General features: G+C 40.5%; 1 protein-coding gene across 1 annotated transcript in view; it reads right to left on the minus strand.

The window, feature by feature from the left end:
- Nucleotides 1-17,413, minus strand: part of MTHFD1L (methylenetetrahydrofolate dehydrogenase (NADP+ dependent) 1 like) — a 103,171-nt gene that overhangs the window by 81,410 nt on the left and 4,348 nt on the right. Inside the window, exons 3-10 of the mRNA XM_081905151.1 lie at nt 16,587-16,637; nt 16,442-16,495; nt 13,661-13,785; nt 12,256-12,356; nt 10,229-10,368; nt 3,648-3,759; nt 1,465-1,556; nt 955-1,052 (exon numbers count right to left, since the gene is read on the minus strand). Of these exons, the coding sequence (XP_081761277.1) occupies nt 955-1,052; nt 1,465-1,556; nt 3,648-3,759; nt 10,229-10,368; nt 12,256-12,356; nt 13,661-13,785; nt 16,442-16,495; nt 16,587-16,637 (773 nt within the window). The remainder of the gene's footprint in view (nt 1-954; nt 1,053-1,464; nt 1,557-3,647; nt 3,760-10,228; nt 10,369-12,255; nt 12,357-13,660; nt 13,786-16,441; nt 16,496-16,586; nt 16,638-17,413) is intronic.

Below are 17,413 nucleotides of genomic sequence, written 5' to 3' on the forward strand. Positions count from 1 at the left end.
TTTACATGTATTTTAACCTAACCCATAACACAATATACACGTTGACCTAATTTAAGGGTTGTTTTTGTTTTTTTAAATTGTCTCCTCCCTGCCCGTTTTGGCATGCTGGAGAATGCATTTATTGGATCTGTGAAAATTTAAAGATATTGAATCTTTTTCCTATTGCCATCTGGAAACGTGCTGTTCTGTTAGAAGCCTCAAATGCTAGAACTCAAATTGGTTGTGAGAACATTAAACAAAACAAAACAAACAGCCTAAATACACACACACACACACACACACACAGTATTAAGGCACATTAAAATTTTTGGGAGGGAGAAATCTTTAAAATGTTATTTTGTCAAAAAAATAATAAAGGCAATTTATGCACAACTCCTCTAGAGGTGTGGGACAAATTATGAATACTCTCATCCATCACCACACAGGTGTGTGTGCACAGCTCTGACTTGGCCTCCATCCCACCCTTAGTGATGCTGGGATCAGGAAGGCAGCTCCACTCCACCTCATAGCCACTCCTGATGAACGGCAGCCTAAGCTTCTTAGAGGAAGGGATGAATTTTTAAAAACCCACTGGCTATTTAATAAATAAATAGTGTTGGCAAACAACTTACAAAACTGACCACGTTGGGGTCAGAAAAGACTGGGCTTAGTTTAATACTTGAACCGCTTGTTTGAAAGCAATGCCTTATGCTTCTTAACTTTGTACCCAGGCACTACAAATAGTTTGCCATTGCTTTCATTTTTAACTTTCAATTCTTGGGTATTTTATTGTGATTTTATTGCATATACTTAATATTCATTTTCAATCTATACCTTAAGTCACGCTTACAATATTCCTGCATTTGCAGGCAATTGGACCAGCTGACCTTCAGGGTACCTTCCATCTCTACAAAATGTATGAGTCTATGTAGCTGAAAAGTGGGATAGAAATAGTTTAAATACATACAAACATACCTGGGAACGGGCGAAAGGGGTTGCAGCTTTAAGCAGCGAAGATTCCAGCTCTTATACTGTTGGGTCTGTATCCACTGCTCACTGATCTTTACGAAGTTCTTTTTCGAAATTGAAAGGGGGGGGGGAAGGTTGTAATATACAGTTTAAAACCCATATTCTGTTTCTTACACTTTTCAAGTCCATTTCCTGTTTTCATAAACTTTGAGGTATGAAGGAGGGTGATTTAGTTGTGGGAAATGCCTAATTAGGGATTGTGTTCCATGGGTTCCCTGTGTCCCACGCGGCACACTCCATCTGCCTTCTGGGTTCTAAAATTAATTTTGTAATTGTGCATGCACACTTTGCCACTGTTTTCAGTTTGCAAATTTTTCCTTATAGATTGCTAATGCATACTACTAGCACATGTGCACATTGATTAATTCACAGTACAAAAAGAACTCCTGCTCGTGAGCCTGTGGGACTGTCTTATTTTCTCCAAGGTCCAAAAAGGTAGTACATAGTCTTACAAACCTGCATACACATTGCCATTGCCAGCTGACCTACATCCTCACTCAGAGGGGAGTCACTGCTGCTAGCTGACTGTTCGCCAGACGCATTTTGTCCTGCAAAATATTTTTTTGAAAATAACCACATAAATTAATCGGGAAAGACAATTTGAAGTATGCAGGGAGAAGATGACTTGACACCATTAGCAAAATTGTCAATAACTGTAAGGATTTTAATCCCTTCAGTATTTTCAGTTCGAAAGATCCTGAAAGTAGGCAAATGGCAAATATAAAGCAAAATTAATTGTACCTACGTGCCAGGTTTTGGTCTCTAAAGATGTGTACATAACAAAAGGAGTAATCACCAGCATATGAAGCTACCTCAAGCAGCTGGCACACAGTAGCTGTAATATATGCCTCACTCCTTCTAATAATATTTTTAGGAAGTTTGACAGAGAGTTTACATAGTGCATCCCTAAAATTAACACTGACTAAGGAAAGAAGGTCCATAACACAACATTGCTATGGAAAGTTTCAAAAAATGTTTGGAAGCCCTTACAATAGGTTGAGAAAAACATTATGAAAAAACAACAACTCATAGTCTTTTCCAATACATTTTTCATTGTCAATATTCCCCTATACAACACCAGATGTTGTACAACATTCTAGCGCAAATGTATTACATTTATGATCTACAGTATTCTGATTTTATTAAGATCACTTTCAGGCATCAGCTGATGCTGCAATCTTCAAATGATTTTTAAAAAGACATTGACTTTGTGATAACTTGCTCTCTGAGAAAATGAGCTTCTCCATTATACTGTGACTACAGTGAATATGAAGTTACTACAGCACAGTATTAGTGAACCTGAATACCAAAACCAATAATTAACCTTAAGGAAATTCAAAGACAAATAGTTCTCTTTTGAAACCCAAGATAAGCAGAGAGGAAAAATACATGCCTAAGTTGCATCAGCGGCCAAAAGGAATGGCCACTTGGTACCCAGCAGCAAAGAATAAGCACCAGGACAACCATTTTGTTGAGCACAAATAATGCTGACCTGGAACTGTCCATTAATTTCCTCCTAAACATTCATAATTCCATATTTTTACCATCATTTCCAGTATCATTTAGTCAGTCATTCTATCTATATATCTATTTATAAACTGCTTAATGTTTTAGAAATCTCTGAGCAGTGTGAGTCCAATTCTTTTATGCCACAATGAAATTAGTTAATACAACAGGGAGGGTTAACAACTTTGCATAGAAGGGGGGGGGGGACAATTAAGGGAACAATTAACTGTTCACGTTCAGGTGTATGTGGTGAACGAGTTACCAGTGTAAGGAGGTTACTGTGGTTTTATCACATCACAGCTATATAATTTCTATAGCTCTTACCTTTCATGCAAGGAACTAACAAATAGCAAAATATAAAATAGCATCAAATAAAAAAGCAGGAGTCAACAAAAAGAAATGACAAAATTGTTCAATGGTAACTTTTTACTCCAAGCAGCATTTTTACTGTTATGGTCTTACAGACTATAAGCAGGGCATTCTTATAGAATGAAATAACACCAGGCAACTTTTAAAAATATAAAATAAGAAAGAATTTAATATACATATAAAAATTAAAAGGAAAGGAAAGGAAACATGCAGATTCTTTGGTGCTATGGTTTCTGTCAGGTAAAAGCAATAGGTGCATCAATAACTACATTGCAATTAAACTATGCACATTCTTTCTATCAGAGGTATGTGTTTAATACAGATGCACACATTTAATACATATACTTTCCCCCCAAAACAATAAATATATATTTAAAAACAATAAATAAGCAGAGTGCTTCTGCTGTTCTTCCCAGGCTATTCCAGGAGACAGCCTATTACAAAAACATATGCCCCAAGGCACACAGACATTGTGCAGGCAGTAAACAAAACATATTTCTTTTATTAAAATCTTGTGACTCCTCTTTTTTTACCCCTGTATGTTCATTCTGACACTGAAATATGTAGGTAAACATTCATGTGTGTTATTGGTAGGCACAATCTGCACTGGTACAGTACAGACTGCATTTCTGAGTTGATCCTGACAATTTAAGTTTTCTGTACCAACTGAAAACTGATAGGGATAAGGTGGAAGAAGGGATAAAAATATGAGTGGACACAAATACATTAGCTATTCAACACTGCACAGCTTGAAAGGAACTCACCCCATAAAATGTCACGTGAACAATCCACACTGGTCATCTCAGGTTTCATCCAAGTAGCTGGAATCTCTTTAGGTTTGGCACTACCCACTATCACCATATCAGCATCATGAAGCTAGGAGATGGGCATGGAGAGAAATGTTGTACAAATAAAGCATGAGATAACAATAAAATTTACTAGATTGTGTTGTCAGATTGACACCTAACGTGCTGTGTGGAGGCTATGCTTAAAGCATTGTGATCAGGTGAATCCTCCTCTTCCTGGCCCTACAGCCTCCCAAAATCCACTCCACAGGGAACAAATGTTCAGTCCAAGAATAAATTATTCACCTCTTCCACCTGGCAAGATTTTCAGTGTAGCAATGCAATGGCTCCAACAGTTCCCCACACTGCAGATGTGCTGAGGCAAGGTATGTCCTTCATCAAAATTAATGCAAGCAATGTGCCACTTCCAGACAAAAAATTGTTTGGCAGATGCTTGAGTGGATGTGAAAAGGTCCCAATGGGACTCAGATTGTGTCATTGTTCTAGGGACATTGTTTCCCCCGTATGATTTAAATAGAGTGAATGTGTTCAAAATTAAAAGAATTAGAAAGGTATATCCAGTGCACTTAAATGTAAAACTAAATTGGAGGTGGAAAGACCAATTCAATAATCAAGTTCATCTCCTTGCAAATGCACCATATGGTTTCTAAACAGACAGTGAACTCAATACAAAACAGATGCTACTTATAATTGCAGCCAAATACTATTGAAGATGCAGAGAAGTGCTCACATAGTTCCCAAGGCTAACTAGTTATGTTGTAAAATGAGGTTTGAGAAACTATTATTGAAATCACACGGCAAAGAATGGAGAAATGTCATATGAAACAATCATTTAGGCGAATATCTCCAAAGACTCACTCTCAAAAGCATAACCCATTCTAGCTGGCATTTTCTTCCCCCAATCTGGGGGAGATTAACACCAACAAATACTTTGAAACTTTAGCTTGTAGCAGCACACAAGCTAATTTCAATTAGATTTTTTATTGATGTAGGCTTGGAAGACCCACCCATTCCCCAGATAAAAAACTAAACCCTAAAATAACAGTAATACAAGCACTTTAAGCCAAAATATAATGATAATGATGCAACGTAACTGCAAATGTCACACAATTGGAAACCCTGCTTATGAAGAGTTGGAATCAATATCTACAAAATTACACCAGAACACCCCACTATCAAATTAAAAATGTATAGTTAAGATATTAATGGGGTGTTAGGGGGTGTTAGGGGAGGGGTAGTACCTCTGGTGGGGGACATGTGCTCTTCCTGGGGTAGTTTCCTCACTTTTGGCTCCCACCCTGCACTCACCTGTGGCTCCTAGAAGCCGTCAGCATGTGACAGCGGCCACACCCCGGGAAAGTCTTCCAACTGGCCAGCTAAACCCGGCAAGGGTAGCTGATGGGCCTCAAGCTCTTGGTGAGTTAGGGACTTCCCCTGCCTACAAAGACAGGCTCTGGAGGATTGAGCAGATGTGACCAATAGTGAGTCCAATGGTCAAGAAGGTGGTTTCCGCATGTGCTGTAGAGGGAAGTGAGGAACAGAAGGAGCACATCAACCTGGAAAGGTAGCCCCTCTAGGAGAAGGAAAACTCTGATCCTAAACCTCCACCGCCTTGCAGGATATCTTCAGGAGAAGAAAAGGCTGAGGAGCAAACCCTACCCAAATCCGGAGTGGAGTCCCTTCTTAATCTAACACACATTTATGTTGGTGTTCATAGTATACGTGCAGCTTGGCAAGTGAGCAATTAGTGTTTGGACTACAGGCTAGGGAGACAGAGCACGGGAGAAATTTGCCTGGAGATAAGATGACCTAGTAACAGCTTGGTGATTGGCTGAGGTCTCTTAAAAAGGCAGCATGACCTATGACATCATTTGGCTAGTTAGAAGTATTCTGGAGTGCTTGGAGAGTGATGAAAATTGTGTCTTGTAACTTGTATATACAAGTAACTTGTATATAGCTTGTGAGTTTACTGCCGTATACTGTATAATAAACTCCAAAGCAAGTTACTAGTCGTCATCTTTGTTCCTGATCGTCGTCCTGACTAAGCAGTCTCGAGCGTTGCTTAGGAAAAGCTGCACTACTGTGCTAAGTTGTGCATCACTGAAGAAGTTAAGAGATGAAGAGACTGGTCCTAGCAGCATGCGAAAGGACTTCAGAAAGTGCTCACAGGCTTCGGAGTTTTAACAGTCTTGTATGCTTACTTCAAGCAACTCCTGCAGCCCAGCTGGTGCCAAACATATTGCTCTGCTTTCCTTTTTGGAACACATCAGCGAAGCCGAGAGGGGGGTCATGTTGTCTGGGCAGCCCAGGACCTCTTTACACACTGCCCAGGCTTGCGCCTTGGCAGGGTACTTTGGTGCTTCTATAGCAATAGTTTGACTTCACCCCAAAAGGTGCACTCCATTGTCTCTGACGACAAATGAATGCCCACAACAATGGGTGCAATAAGGGCAGGTGTTAGCTAAGAATGATGTAGACTATAGGTGGAATATAATTTCAATTTAATTTTCTCTCCACAAGGAATACATTATGTATGTTTGTCAAATAGCCATTAACAGCATTTCCCCTGCTAGTAAAAGGGTAAGAGCACATGATTCAATGCCATGGAAAATTATTGTTATTACAAGGCAGTATCTAACAGCAAAGCAGAGTCTACTCTATAGGATCTCAGTCTTTGCCATCACCTGCTATCACATCATACTTTTCATAAACATATAAGGTTATTTTTCTACCAACAGGATTATTGAAAATCAGTTTGCTTCATGAACCCCGTTCATCATCCCCTCCCTCCCAAGGCCAGCTGAATGAATCATTGATTTTTGATTCAGGAAGCAAAAAAAAAATAACTATTCCCTGGCATTATGTGATTGAAGTATCTGAAAAGCAAATATTGTCCAAACAGTGCAGTGTCTGCAAGTTTTCTACATAAATTTTAAGAGAGATAACAGGCAAGCACATCTCACCTAAAACATTTGCTATTAAATGTCTCCCTTCTTAATCTAACACACATTTATGATGAATTGGCATTTAATAAACAGTTGCTCTTTGTATTTTGCCATCTCTGATCAAGTAAGAATTCGGGGGGGGGGGGAGGTTAATACTCCTCCTCTGTTTAAAGGCCATGCAAGCCTTAAGGCAGCTGTGCCAAGACAAATGGTCATAACTAAAATCAAGTTGATCTGTAAGTTAAAGAAATATGACTTGGGTGTCCACTCCACCAAAATCAAAGGAAATGAAGAGAAATAAAATAAAATGATAGATGGCTACAAAATAATCTCAAGGCCAAATTACACATTAGATCTGTGATAGAATCTTTCATTGTTTCCCTTCTTCTTTAAGGCAGTCACAAGGGCCTCCAAATTTGATCACAACAATGGGAGAGTTTTAAGCTTTTCTCCTGCACTGTTTCTCTGACCTAAGTACTCCCCCCAATGAAAGCTGCTTTTCCTTGTGGTGGGGGGATATCACGGTAGGTGGATATCACGGTAATCCAATCTTGTTGAAGGTGGATAATTGCCAAGTAAACTTTTTCAAATATGTATTTTCACATTGCATTTTTTGCTGATGCTCTATCTTTGGAGGCCAGCAGAGATTTAACATTTGCTCATCCCTGCAAGAGCACACAGTCCATTTTTCCAGCACTACAGCTTTCCAACTCAAATTTGGCACTGGTTTGTCATGGTTAATGCTCACTATATTTGCTGTTAAGGAAGACTGAGAGGCAAACTGGTTTCAAAACCAAACAGCTGACAGGAATGGTGCTTGTAATCTGACAGTGTACTCTTGAACGATTATTAAAGGATTGAGAACGATGTGTGTGTACTGGAGCTTGTGAAGCTCGCAAATACTCTTGGCACTCTTCTAGTAAGCCCTCAAGCTTTGTTATTCTAAAGAGCACTAAACTCACACAGGTTATAGAACAATTTGGGAGAACAATTCACAATGTGGGACCAATGTAGCTAATACTTTTTTAAAAAAACCTGTTTTATAGATTTATAGCACTACTTCTTAATAGGATAGGATGATAATTCTCATTTGCCTTCAATATGGTTTCTATATTCTAATGGTTTACAGTGGTACCTTGGTTCTCGAATTTAATCCATTCTGGAAGTCTGTTCGACTCCTGAAACCCTTCGAAAACCAAGGTGTGGCTTCTGGTTGGCTGCAGGAGCTTCCTGCACTCAAATGGAAGCCACATCAAACGTTCAGCTTCTGAAAAACATTCAGAAACCGGAACACTTACTTCCGGGTTTGTGGCATTCAGGAGCCGATTTGTCTAGGAGCCAAGCTGTTTGAATACCAAGGTACCACTGTACTTGGATTTCATGTGATCCAATTGTTTTGGGTCTCCTATAGGTTTCACTATACAGTCGTACCTCCATTTATGTAACCCTATGGTTACGTAAACTTTGGGATGTGCACATGGCAAATCCGGAACTTTGTTATCGGGTTTTGCTGCGCGCATGCACAGAAGCGGTCCTCAGGTTGCGGAAACCTCGGGATCCGACCGGACCTCCGGCACGGATCCTGTCCGCAACCGGAGGCACCACTGTACTTAAAAAGAATGGCTCTGTTCCTGAAAACAAGTAATCTATCTTTAAGAACCAAGGAGGTATTATTTGCTTGACAATGCAGCTCCGGCTTATGAAATCTATTCTGACTAGTTTTTAAGCATCTGAGGGCACTGAGCCGATTCAAAAGTATTCCATTCTGTAGGGGAAACAGTGTGTGTGTGTGTGTGTGTGTGTGTGTGTGTGAGAGAGAGAGAGAGAGAGAGAGAGAGAGAGAGAGAGAGAGAGAGAGAGAGATTATATTATATAAACACATACACAAGCAGTGCACTTCCCAAGTAGATTTTAAGGCAACAGCAAACTGGATGAAATTGCAAAATTAATTGGCAAGTCACAGACTTTCTGCTACCTGATTCTTGAATTTTGACTTCTCATCAAAATTAAGTTGTAGAATTTTTCAGAAAATTTACTATGATTATGAGAAAGCATTTGGACAGAAATAGTTGTTTTCCTAATAAAAATAATAAGATAAAGGAGAATGGGAGTGATTGCAATTTATTCCCTGGATGGTCAGTTTGAATTAATGAGGATTCCTCTATATGAGTCGCACAAACTATTGCTGTTTTTTTTAATGCAGTTGCACCAAAAATGAACACAAAATTCAAAAATGAAATATCAATAAAACTGCATGGTGTAAGGGAAAATAAGACAAAGTCTAAAGCCAGAGAGGCTGTTTTACCATTGTGGATTAAGTTTATGCTTTTTTAACTTCTGTCCATCACTTAAAGCATGTAAAATGTTGCTGTAACATCAACAGCTGTAAAAACAGTGCTGTGCCAAAGGAGAAATGTGTTAGCATCACAGCTGCTTTGCTTAGGGAAAACATACTTTGCGTTTTGAGTATTGAATCCAAAAGATGAACTGCGAAGACCAAAAGATGAACTCCCATGTAAAACTTTTTTACTTGGCTTGACTTGGCTGCCACCTTCTGGGAATGTCTATGAAACATTTGGGAAACTTGAGCACAGAATATAAAGATGACGAGCAAGCTGTCAAGTTATAAATAATTCAACATGAGCACACTGAAATACCAGCAAAATAACACGAAGCAACAAACATCAGCAATCAGTCAAATTAAATATAAAACACTCTAAAGAGCATGGCAATGGTGGGAAATTTCAGAAACGGCTTTTATGCATTTATGATTAGTTCCACGGTCAACAGAATTCTGCCAGTAGGATAAAGCAGGGGCAAAATTAGGCTTTATTTCACCCAGCTCAACAACGCAGTTTGGCACACACACCCCACACATTTGTGTACACACACAAACAGAGGCCGGAAGCCTCAATGGCACCCCTCTGGAAGCTTCACCCGGGGCAAAAATCCCAGCTAGCTCCTGTAGCTATGGCTCTGAATAAAGGGAATATGTGCTTCTATCCCAAAGCCTGTTACAATATTTCTCCCTCCCTCCTCCCCTGACTTTACACAGACTGAAATCAAGAGCAGATCTTAGGCTCACATGCTTCCACCACCTCTGACCCTGAATAGAATGCAACACAACAAACTTGTCTTTCCCATGCTTATCTGAACACAGGGTCTCCTCTAACTCTGGATATTAAAAACCCTCTTTTATAGCAATTTGAACATGCAGGTTGAGGAGAGCGCCCATGCTTAGAAATCTATTGTGCTGCCTGGATCAGAAGTTATATTTATAAGGAAAGGCAGGAGAGTATGTGGGAAGGCTAGAGAACATGAAGCTTGTTCTAAATATCACTATGTGTAGAGGATAGGACAGAAACTAAACAGGTCATTGTGCTAAGGAATGCAAAGAAAATTAAATGAGTGAAGTTTATTTAGTGAGCAAAAGTTCTTGGAATATATATATATATATATATATATATACATACACACACACACACACAGAGAGAGAGAGAGAGAGAGAGAGAGAGAGTATATAAAAATAAATGAACCTGGGGTCTTGCTAAGTAGTAAACGTGAGAAAGAGTATGGAGCATTTGGTATATTTACCATGGTCTCAAGCTGCTTCATTTTCCACATGCAACTCATAGTCATGACCCCTTTTCTTTGAAGAAGGCACTGCAAAGAGACTTCTAAAGGTCCTTGAACTCCCAAAAGTAACACCTTTTTTCCATCTAGGGTAGTATGTGCTGGATAGAAGAAGATAACAGTTGCTCCAATTAGCTACACTGCTAGCAAACTGCACTGGGGAAACAAGTGAACTACAGACATTAATACAGAAGCTTTCCCCCTTCCCCTGCCCCGCAACAATCTCTCATATGGAAAATGTTACAATTTTAAAACCTTGAATAGGGCAGCATTATGCTCCAGAAACTTTTCTGATGACCAAGACCATCATGTAAGCAGGACAGAAAGATATTTTATCAACTCTGACAGATTAATGGACAGAAGAAAGTTTCACGTATTCATAAAAGGAATGACAGTCTTGGCTTGAGTAGCAGAGACATTGATGGCATCTTGCTAAATTAAAGAAGCTTGCATATGTTGCTAATCTAGGTAAAGGTAAAAGGACCCCTGACCATTAGGTCGAGTCAGTGGCGTAGCGTGGGTTGTCAGCACCCGGGGCAAGGCAAGTAATTTGAGCCCCCTAACCCGTGGATTTGCGCCCCCTAACCCTAACCCCCAGATGTTACGCCCAGTGTGGCCGGCCCCCCCTGCACCCCCCACGCTACGCCACTGGGTCCAGTCGCGGACAACTCTGGGATTGCGGCACTCATCTTGCTTTACTGGCCGAGGGAGCCGGCGTACAGCTTCCGGGTCATGTGGCCAGCATGACTAAGCCGCTTCTGGCAAACAGAAGTGCGTGGAAACGCCGTTTACCTTCATGCCAGAGCGGTACCTATTTATCTACTTGCACTTCGTGCTTTCAAACTGCTAGGTTGGCAGGAGCTGGGACCAAACAATGGGAGCGCTCCCCATCGCGGGGATTCAAACTGCTGGCCTTCTGATCGGCAAGCCCTAGGCTCTGTGGTTTAACCCTCAGCGCCACCTGTTGCTAATCTATCCAGTTTTAATTAGATCCAGATCCACACAGACTCAAATGCATCTGACATTTCTTTGCTTACACACCCAGCCGACAAAGCCCTTTCCCTTTCTGGGGAAATGAAGTTGTGGGCTGGTTGCGAGCCCGCCCCATGCGTGGAGGACATAGCTAGTCCCTGAGTCATAGGGAGTCCCCGGCCATGTCACCCTTAGGCCGAGCAATCCGGTCGACCAGGGGGTGTGGCTTGCTCCATTTAAGCAGTCCAAGGCCGGGGACTCGCCCTTTTTTCCTGGTTCCCGCTCACACAGTTTTTCAGCATAAATTGACATCTGAGGTCATTCCATCAACTCTCTCCTTTAACATTCCATAATCCCAGTGACAAAACATAATACTTTCCTTCCTGGAGGGTGGGCTTTAGGAAACCTAGTTTCTCTTTCCACCTTCTATTATAAGCATACACATTATGAGTTATTAGCATACCATATTCAGAAAGTAAAAAATAAATTTTAAAATGTGAGTAAATGCCCACTGCAGTGTTACCACACCAGCAAATGTCACTTCAGTAACTGCAATCCCTAGAAATCTCAGTCACCTCAGTAACTGAACACTATAAAGCTTTTGCTGCAACTTGTGCTACTTCTGCAATTTCACCAGGCTTTGCTCACACACTTGTGAGGATATTTTCACAATCATAAGGCCCCAAAACCTGCTTTAAAATACCACAACTGAAGTAGATATTCTTAGGAACCTGAATTCTCTGACCAATTAATTACACGTTTCATGGTTTTTCTGCATTTCCAGAGTTAAAGCAACTAGAAGGCTTTGCTAATAGGTTAATGTAGGTCTATATACATATCATATTATGATGGCCTTGCATGACAGAGTCACTGTTTTTCGAGGGAGAAACCATTATCTGACCTGGCCAGATTAGTCACTGCATGGCTGAACTAGCATGTGAACATATTAAGCACTGTTGCTGATAAAAAAAAAGCACTGTTGCTGAATATACTAAATAACAAACAATTACTTGTACCTAGTTTTTCCAGAAGCTTGACCACAGCACTAGCAGTGGGGGGAATCACACATCCATGCATGTCTCCATGCACCAACCTTGCCAAGTTAAAATCTGTTACTCTGCAATTAAAAATATAGGGGGGGGGGAGAGAGTATGTGAGAGACAGCATGTGTATGTAAAATATAGAAATAAATGCTCATTCATTAGCACACATAAACTATAATGGGGTGGTGTAAGCTAGAGTACATGCTCATGAAAAACTATAGCTTTATTAACCCATTTTCTCTCTGCAGCATTGTAGCAGCATCCACTGAATGTGCATAAATGCTTCCACTATATTTTGGAATTGCCATTACCAATTTGGTTTGAAACAGAACATCACTTCCACAGAAACTTTGTCCCCTTGCCTCTCAATAGTTAATAAAATTCTCACTTCCTCATCTGTTACAAATTAAATATCTGCTTATACTCAGGTCAGTTCTCCTGGATTTTTTTCAAAGTAAATGAAATGAATAATAGCTTTGAATAATATCTTAGGCAATTAGACTCCATAAAGGCTAAAAACAAGAAAGTAGATCACAATTTGTCAGGCCAAACTGGAACATACTTAAATTAAATCCTTTATCTATCAAAGCCAAATTAATGGATGCCGTATATATTTTGCTGTCAAATTATTTTCAAAATTAGGAACTGGGAATTATGCCTAGGCTAGGATAAGGATTAAATTAAAACCCACTTTCTTTTGTTTTAAGAGAACAGTCAGCATGCATTTACAGCTGTTGCAAACTAGGTGGGTGGGTGGCACCTCAGAGGGGGCTGGGTGTGGCCTAGAAAACATATAGGTTTGGTTCGTACATTAAGAGAAATATACTCATTGACTGCATTCACATGTCACAGTAACCCAATGATAAACAGTTCACCATGACTGCAGAGATTATACCCACTTTGCTCCCCCTTGCTAATGAGCAGGCATAGCAAACCATAATCCTTGGCTTAGCACTACATTTGGATTGAGCCATCATGGTTTATTTCACTTCCACAAACCACAATGGTCAAGCCAAGAACTAACTTTGGCTTCAGAACGTAGTTCGGTGCAAAACAAATGACAATCTCCAGTTTGGATGTAATGCTAAGCCAAGGATCATGGTTTGTTGCTCCCACTTGCAAACCATTAACCATGACATACACTGACATGCAAATATGCACTTTAAACCACACATTCAGTCATTTGTCATTTTAATACAGATTATTACAAATGTATTAAAAATGAAATGAAGTAAGCAAAGTTAATAAATATTTCTGACTGCAGGGGGAGTGGGGAATCAGCAAGTCCTCTCCCTTCCCTTTCACTGGTGGCAGCAACATCTGAATCCAAGCCCATATGAATCCACATTTTCTGGAGACTGAATAGCATTTAACTTGCCCATTCACATCTTTCTCTGGTTTCACAGCATTCAGTATTTTGCTTGTGTATGACTCTTTACTGAGGCGAAGGAGAAGACCATGAATTTTAGGATTCTCATTGAGCTTTACAATTTCATCTATAACCTAGAAAACAATAGAAGGTTAATAAATCAGGATTTAAAAATCATCAGCTTGAAGGACATTTTCAAATATTAAGAGTTTTAATATATAATGAAAATTGGATCATTGATAAATGGAATCAAACATGATGTTTCGCTTGCAGAAACTGAAAGAATATAGCAAAAGTACACTCACTATTATGATCATGTCTTGCTGTAAAAGTCCACCTTTGGGCACTTGAACCCTGCTCTATCATTCAGATCAATGAAATGTATACTAACTGCTTCATCCCACAGTACAGTTGTGAGTCAGTACTATATTAGTCTAAAGATACCACAACAGGCTGAAGATGGGTGGGAGCTGGTCAAGTAGGGGATCACAGCACAGATACAGATATACAGTATTTCTCAGAACTAGAAGGGACCTGCAACAACCCACAAGGGAAGGACATGGTCACAGGCCAACTGCAAATTTATTTTTTGAAACATGCCATTTATTAAGTGAAAACGAGACAACAAATATAAAAACATCATAATGGCAAGGAAGAATGTAGGTGTGTAATACTTCCAAAATGTGGGCATACAATTTTAACAAAGTAGATTATTTTTACCACAAAGGCGAATGTCTTCTATTTGTTCTGTGGAATTTTCTGCACTTAATAACAATATATGGAGGAGAAGCTTGCCCCATGGTCAGTGGGAACAGTGTGCCTCATGAAAGCAGCTCTAGGAACAGCTCTAGGAAGGGGAAGTAGGTTTCTAACACTAACATCAAGATAAGGTGGTAGGATTGGTAGGGGTGGCAACCTCCCCTCCTCCCACTCTGCCTCCTCTCCTCCCACCTTCTTTGTAGCTCCTGCAACCACCACTAGCTGCTTCTGCTTCTCACCCTCAAACCCCCATCAGCACAAAGTCTCTCCTTTCTCAGAGCATGAGACACTGTGGGATGACCAGGCAAGATAGCCTCAAAGAGCTTTGTAGAAGTTTTACATTCCTCTCCATTGTTAGAAGATCTGTTGATATTGTAAGTGTAGTTTATGACAGCTACTTAGGTAGGAATACTGTAATAACTGCAGATTGAAAGCTCGTCCTTATTAATATTCTATTGGCAATGGTCTTACCATGCAATATAACATACTGTAACTAAACATAGCAGATTTCTTATTGAAATAATGTCTGGGTGAGAAACCTGCAATCAAACAGCAGGCAGCCCTCAACAGTACACAGCTCAAGTTTTCAGAGATAATGTAAATCTGTAGGCAAATGCAACACATAATATATTATTAACAGGGGTGAGCTGAGGACTGAAGAGTTCCTTTGTTATTTTTAGAAAGAGTCATGCTATCCTTAACTACTTCAACGGGACTAAACATGTGATCCACAAGACTCCAACTCATGCCTACTCAGACATATGTTCTACTGAATACAATGGGCCTTATTCCTAGGTTACCCCCTGCCCGTACGGGCCAGTCGTGTCCGACTCTAGGGTTGTGCGCCCATCTCACTTAAGAGGCCGGGGGCCAGCGCTGTCCGCAGACACTTCTGGGTCATGTGGCCAGCATGACAAGCTGCATCTGGTGAGCCAGCGCAGCACAAGGAAACGCCGTTTACCTTCCCGCTAGTAAGCGGTCCCTATTTATCTACTTGCACCCGGGGGTGCTTTCGAACTTCTAGGTTGGCAGGCGCTGGGACTAAGCAACAGGAGCACACCCCGCCACGGGGATTTGAACCACCGACCTGATGATCGGCAAGTCCTAGGCACTGAGGTTTTACCCACAGCGCCACCCGCGTCCCTACTCCTAGGTTACCTCTGAGTAAACATTCCTTAGGAATAAGAGACTGCTGTTATTGTGTCCTGTTTTTAGGCTTCCCAAATGCAGGGCTGTTCTTATGGGTATTCAGTTGCAAAACTAAGTGCACTTACTCACAAGGATGTAGTCCTCTGCACACTTACACCCTACTGAACTTGTGGACTTATTTCTCAGATGCATAGACCCAGGCAGGACACGTCAATGATATTTGCTTTGGATCATACTATTAGGCAGTTTACAGGCATGTACCATAGGCATGCTTGGGGGGAAAAACACACATATAAATATTTTTGCTTGTATTTCAAGAAGCACCACTGGAAGGAGGTGGGCAGAAGAATTTTGCAGCCCCTTCTTCTCCTGTCAGACCTTCAAACCCCCAAGAAGATGATGAGTAACTATATAACCTTTAAAAGATATCTGAAGGCAGGCCTGCATAGGGAAGCTTTTTAAAGCTTAATGTTTTGGTATTTTTTTATATATGCTGGAAGCTACCCAAAGTGGCTGGAGCAACCCAGTCAGATGGGTAGGGTACATATAAATTGTTGTTGTTGTTGTTGTTGTTGTTGTTGTTTGTTAAGCCTCATGAATGTGATGGGCTATGATGCAGAGCGAATAAGAGGAAAGTGAGAGATCCTCTCATGGAAGGTGCCTCTACATAAATTTTCAGCAAGCCTTCCCACACCACAGTCCAGCCCAGCCCAGCTCATCTAGGAGGACCCTCAAACGTCAGGTAAAGCCTTTGGAAGCTGCTGGGGGAAAGGAGGGGTAGGAAAGGCAACAACCCTTTTCTATGAGCTTTTTTCTGAATTCAATCAATTAGCCATTCAGCACTACTGCATCAGGGGAAGCCCTAAATTCATAAATTATTACCTCATGTTCAGTATAGTTGTGAGGGAGACAAATATGAACAATGTTCAGGCCAATCTGCAAAAGAAAAATGGGAAAAAATATTTGCTATAAAGCCCAATAATTTCTCAGTTTAATTTGGAAGAAACAAGTATTTCCATACTCTCACCTCTTCAGCAATTTTTTTGATAATTTCTTGCCCCAAATCATCATTGCCAACCTTGAAGGGATTAAAGAAAAGGAAAAAGAGAACTGTAACAAGTTAGGAATGGTATCAAAGAAAATGAAACTGTAAGCAATTTGCAACTAAAGAAAAAATTGCAATCAATACTTGATCAGAAATTTGCAACTGGGTAAGAAATATGATTTACTGAACTGAATGGAAACGTTGAGTTTCTTAATATTACCAGGAGTATGTTGCACAATCAAGCACCTTTGGGCAAATTCTTGGCACTGAGTAGCTTGGCTTTGCAAGCCCTATTCCCAGTTGTTAAAAACATCTATCCCTGATGCTTGCACATTCTTGTGGTCATATAGAAGTGAAGCAATCCCTGACAAGATACAAATGGAAACATACTAGCTTGGCTTCCCAGAGCACTCCATAGAAAATTAGAGTACAGTGGTACCTCGGGTTAAGTACTTAATTCGTTCTGGAGGTCTGTTCTTAACCTGAAACTGTTCTTAACCTGAAGCACCACTTTAGCTAATGGGGCCTCCCGCTGCGGCCACGCCGCCAGAGCACGATTTCTGTTCTCATCCTGAAGCAAAGTTCTTAACCTGAAGCACTATTTCTGGGTTAGCGGAGTCTGCAACCTGAAGCGTATGTAACCTGAAGCATATGTAACCTGAGGTACCACTGTACTGGGAAGCAGTACAGAGGATTATAGTGTTTGGTATGTTTTCAGGATGCCAGCAGCCTTACTGCAAGAAGTTGCATAGGTGGGTTGCTTTGTACAGAAGAGTTATTTAGTTATCAAATCCAGCTTTGAGTAAGAA

This window comes from Podarcis melisellensis, assembly GCF_964234715.1.
Source record: "Podarcis melisellensis genome assembly, chromosome: 3".
Lineage (NCBI taxonomy): Eukaryota > Metazoa > Chordata > Lepidosauria > Squamata > Lacertidae > Podarcis > Podarcis melisellensis.